The sequence below is a fragment of the Clupea harengus genome, chromosome 4, assembly GCF_900700415.2.
Source record: "Clupea harengus chromosome 4, Ch_v2.0.2, whole genome shotgun sequence".
NCBI classification, from domain to species: Eukaryota; Metazoa; Chordata; class Actinopteri; order Clupeiformes; family Clupeidae; genus Clupea; species Clupea harengus.
In genome coordinates, this window is record NC_045155.1 from 25,933,136 (window position 1) to 25,938,494 (window position 5,359).

Genomic DNA, 5,359 nt, shown 5'->3' on the forward strand with positions numbered 1-5,359 from the left:
TTCCAAAACATTAGGTACCGATATTAGGTACCAATTAATGAAATTAATATTAGAAATCATCATAATAATATACAAATGAACAAATACCAAGATAATAGTAAAAAGGTGAGCACGTTATAAGCAAGTTAGAACTAAAGTAAGGCTGTCAGCACCAGGTAGGTTATTCCACCACAGTGGCACCACAAAACATAATTATGCTGTTATTTAGGACGCTCAAGCCATTCGGCGGGAAGCAATAACTGGGTAACTGTGTCAGTCGCGGTGGCTTCTAATGGATCGGTCACAGCCATAAAGAATACCGTGCTGCAGTCGCTGTCCAATCAACTTATTCTGACCCGTGTGTGGACCAATCAGCGTCTTCTGACCTATTATGGTTATGACCGTGACAGCACTGTTCCCGAGGTGCTTTGCGAGGTGAGGCTGGTCCCGAGAAGCTAAGATGACCGATTTTGATGAGCCGCTCTCCGAAGAGGAGAAGGTAAATTGGCCTCAAATTAAATGCATTTCGTGTGTTCATACTTTCCGTATGTGCAATCGACGACCAAAGTCAATATCATGTTGTGCCTTTTGCGCCAGTGTCAGGGAATACCTTAACCCGTGTCTACCCCTTTTAGCAATGCTAGCTAGCTAAAGAGATCATGTTTGCTTGGTGTTTCTCTGTGTGCAGGTAAACAGAGCCCAGCTCACGGTGTCCTGCTTCTAGAACATTGATGATAAACTTAACATACGCATGTCCTGTTGTAGTTTTCAAAGTTGCCTGCAATTAGCAAATGGTCAGCTCTTCTGAGAACACTCATTCTATGTCTAAAGGAAGTCTTGTTTGTCAACTGAGTAGCTAACGTTAGCGAGCTACCTCTGCTGACATGGCTTTGGTGTCGGTGTAGTCAAGTGACGTGAACGCCAACTAGCTAGCTAGCCACTTGTCAAAACTCTGAGCTAAGGAAGTAGCTCAGTACAATGTTAACTTGAGCAAACATTATTTGATTACAATACGGCTAGTTTCTAATACAATTCTGTGTAACGTTGATGTAGGTTTACCGAGCTAGTTAGCAAGTTCATTGAGAGGATGCCGGTCGAAAACAGACGAGAAGTTTGCTGCTCTCGGCAGGGAAGATGGAATCCGTACCTTCGGGGGGTTGTCTGCGGAACTTTAGCTAACCTTAGCTGTCTCATGTAGTACCACAACAGAAGGCACCGATGGCGTGACTAGTGGGGATAACGTTAATTTAATCACCGGCTTGGCCGATGCGGTTTGGGTTTTATCTTCATTGTAACTTCTATGAAGGCACTTTTGTTCAATGGTTTAGTTCAGTAACTGTCTACACTGACGGTCATTACGTACGGTGCAGATAGGAAGACTAGTTGGAAGCTGGCGTGCTTCCTGTTTGGAAAGGGTTTTATTTCTCGCAAATGTCAACAGGTTAGACCACAATTTTCAGTAATCCTAATGCATATTATTGTTGGAAAGGGAAGAACAATAGAAGACATTTGTGAACCAAGAACAGAAAAACATGTGTGTTATTGTGTCAGTAAACAATGACAAACAATTGGAATATGACCAAAACAAATTGGTGGTATGATTGCATAAATAAATAAAATGTGGCCTGTTTCTCACCTGGATAGTAATCGCCTGTTTCTCACCGGGATAGTAATCGCCTGTTTCTCAACCTTGAGCAGTACTGTCACGCAGTATTTTGGACATAATGAAAGTTCAGACTAGCTGAATCCGAACCAGGAATCTGGTTGGTGTTGGATGGTTGGCGTTGTGTCCTGAACCACAACAGCCTCTCCAGGGCTCTCTTGCTGTGCCGCCACATGGCATGGTGTGGCATGAGGCCTCCCTAGATTAGGGCTCAGGTGTAGCATGAAGCCTCTAGATTAGGGCTCAGGTACAGACATGAATACTCTAGATTAGGGCTCAGGTGCAGACATGAGGCCTCTAGATTAGGACTCAGGGGCAGACATGAGGCCTCTAGATTAGGACTCAGGGGCAGACATGAGGCCTCTAGATTAGGACTCAGGTGCAGACATGAGGCCTCTAGATTAGGACTCAGGGGCAGACATGAGGCCTCTAGATTAGGACTCAGGGGCAGACATGAGGCCTCTAGATTAGGACTCAGGGGCAGACATGAGGCCTCTAGATTAGGGCTCAGGTGCAGACATGAGGCCTCTAGATTAGGGCTCAGGTGTAGCATGAATACTCTAGATTAGGGCTCAGGTGCAGACATTGCAGAGTCCACATTGAGTCGGTAAGATTCAGAAACAAGCTCACCAGACAGCATTCACTTGACTGAGTCTCAGACTCTGAGTCTGCGGAGGGAGGCCTCTCCCTGCTAATCAAGTAATTGAGTTACCTGCCGATCTAGTGTGGCGTCAGAGACTGACGGCCCTCACAGACGTATGATCCTGCAAGCATATTCTCATAGACTCATCTAGAACACAGTGTGACTCCGAGTGGGACTTTGGGCTGAGCTTGAGTAGGCCTGTGATTATTATTCTCCACGACTGTGACATCATTCGCCATCACTGTGTTTCCATGGATTGTGTCTGCTGGTCATTGGATGAAGCTGACAGTCGGTGGTGAAGTTGGAGAGATTGTGTGAGTCGGCCACAGGGTCTTTAACACGTCAGTGAGATGGGGAAGATGTTTTCATCAGTGAAACATAAGTTAGTCGTCTCTACAGAATCTACATGCTGAAGATGGTTTAAACAATTAGCCCAGCAGCTGTGAAATCTGCTTGTGAAGCATATGTGGGCTCATGTTTCGACTGTCCTAGAGTGTGTGTGTGTGTGGTGTGGTGTGTGTGTGGTGTGTGTGCGGTGTGTGTGTGTGGTGTGTGTGTTTGTGTGAGTGTGTGCGCGTTGTGTGTGTGTGGTTTTGTGTGCGCGGTGTGTGCGCGTTGTGTGTGTGTGCGCGGTGTGTGTGTGTGGTTTTGTGTGCGCGGTGTGTGTGCGCGTTGTGTGTGTGTGCGCGGTGTGTGTGCGCACGCGCCGCAGGCTTGTGGAAACCCGATCCTGGGTGTCGCCACTTCACGCCTCTCAGCTGGATTAGGCTGTGGGTGAGACCACAGGGCAGAGGTGACGACCAAGCCCACACACACACACCACACACACACACACACACACACACACACACACACACACATTCACACACACATTCACACACACACACACACACACACACACACACACACACACACACACGAAAGTATTCTACGAAGTGGAGGCAAAGAACTCAACACAAAGTGTGACGTCAGTAACGTTAGTTTCCTCTGTTTGTGCCCCAGTTGCCGTGTGTGTGTGTGTGTGTGTCTCTGGGTGTGTGTGTCTGTGTGTGTCTGTGTGTGTGTGTGTGTGTGTGTGTGTGTGTGTGTGTCTCTGGGTGTGTTTAACATGATTTGCCCAAAAAGGAAGCGTTCAGTGTGGTTTGGCCCACGGGCTCAACACGGGCTCCAAAATCAGCGTGGCGCAGTTTGGCACGTCAACTTCTAATGGACATGCAAATGAACTTGGCACGGCCCAGCTCGGCGCACACACACACACACACACACACACACACACACACACACACACACACACCACTGCCCAGCTCGGCGTGGCCAAAAGCACCAACGGAAAAACCAACACCGAGCTCAGGCAGGCTCGACACACACACACACACACACACACACACTGACACACACACACACACACACACCCACACACACCGAGCTCAGGCAGGCTGGGCATGTACACACACACACACACACACGCACACACACACACACCGAGCTCAGGCAGGCTGGGCATGTAGACAAACACTTCAGGGTGCCACCTCAGACAGCTCTGCCATTTAGCCAAGATACTTATCATCTCACATGACACACCTCCAGTGCTACTGAATGGCCAGGTACAGGTGTGCACACACACACACACACACACACACACACACACACACACACACACATACATACATACATACATACATACATACATACATACATACATACACGCACACATACATGCACACACACACGCACGCACACACACACACACACTAAAATGCTGCAAGGCATCCGGAGAAATTCATTAGTTTGGAAGCCTACTGCTGTACCAGTCTGCCTGGTTTGGGCTGCTGCCATTGTTATGACTGGTGATGAGCCACGCCTTACTTAATGTGGATCTCCCTGTGATTACAGCTGACTGTGTGTGTGTGTGTGTGTGTGTGTATGGAGTGTGTGAGCGTTAGTATTGTGTGTGTGTGTGTGTGTGTGTGTGTGTGTGTGTGTGTGTGTGTGTGTGTGTGTGTCCCCCTCTCTCTCTCTCTCTCTCTCTCTCTCTCTCTCTCTCTCTCTCTCTCTCTCTCTCTCTCTCACACTCAGTGTGTGAGTGAGTGAGTGAGACACACACACACACACACACACACACAGACACACACGTAACAGGTGAGAGGTGAGAGGTGTAGGATGTCTGTGGTTCACCCTCTCTCTTCTCTCCCACAGGTCCGCATTGCAGCCAACTTTGTGACCCACGCTCCACCAGGAGAGTTCAACGAAGTCTTCAACGGTAAGCAGCAATTGTCTGCACACACACACACACACACACGTACGTACGCAAGAAACGCACACACCCACGCCACACTCATACATACAGTACTGTGCAAAAGTTTTAGGCAGGTGTGAAAAAAATGCTGTAAACTAAGAATGCTTTCAAAAATGGAAGTGTTAACAGTTTATTTTCATCAATTAATAAAATGCAGTGAATGAACAGAAGATAAATCTAAATCAAATCAATATTTGGTGTGACCACCCTTTGCCTTCAAAACAGCATCAATTCTTCTAGGTACACTTGCACACAGTTTTTGAAGGAACTCGGCTGGTAGGTTGTTCTAAACATCTTGGAGAACTAACCACAGATCTTCTTTGGATTTAGGGTTCCTCAAATCCTTCGGGCTCTTCATGTAATCCCAGACAGACTCGATGACTTACAGCATTTTTTCACTTTTACCTTTGCATCAAAATAATGCAAATGTAAGTGCCAGTTGCAAAATGCACTGTCATATTGCATGACCAATTTGTACACTGTGGTGTCACAGCTATTTACCTCAGATAATTGTATGCACCAATCTTCATGTAATCCTAGACAGACTCGATGATTTACACACACACACACACACACCACACTTATACATATACACATGGACACACACACACACACACCACACTCATACATATACACATGGACACACACACACATGGTTACATTCCTTTTCAAACCATACATTTCTGTCAGAGCACACACAAACATGCTTATTCATTTTTAATGCAAGCACACCCGTCAATTGATACTCATGATACGCAAACTTCACACACTCTATACT

The 5,359-nt window shown here is 46.8% G+C and overlaps 1 protein-coding gene across 1 annotated transcript in view; it reads left to right on the top strand.

Moving 5' to 3' along the window:
- Positions 1-369: 369 nt before the first annotated feature.
- LOC105908131 (F-actin-capping protein subunit alpha-1-like) overlaps positions 370-5,359 on the top strand; it is a 12,244-nt gene continuing 7,254 nt past the window's right edge. The window contains exons 1-2 of the mRNA XM_031566869.2: positions 370-478; positions 4,482-4,545. Of these exons, the coding sequence (XP_031422729.1) occupies positions 440-478; positions 4,482-4,545 (103 nt within the window). The 5' untranslated portion in view covers positions 370-439. The remainder of the gene's footprint in view (positions 479-4,481; positions 4,546-5,359) is intronic.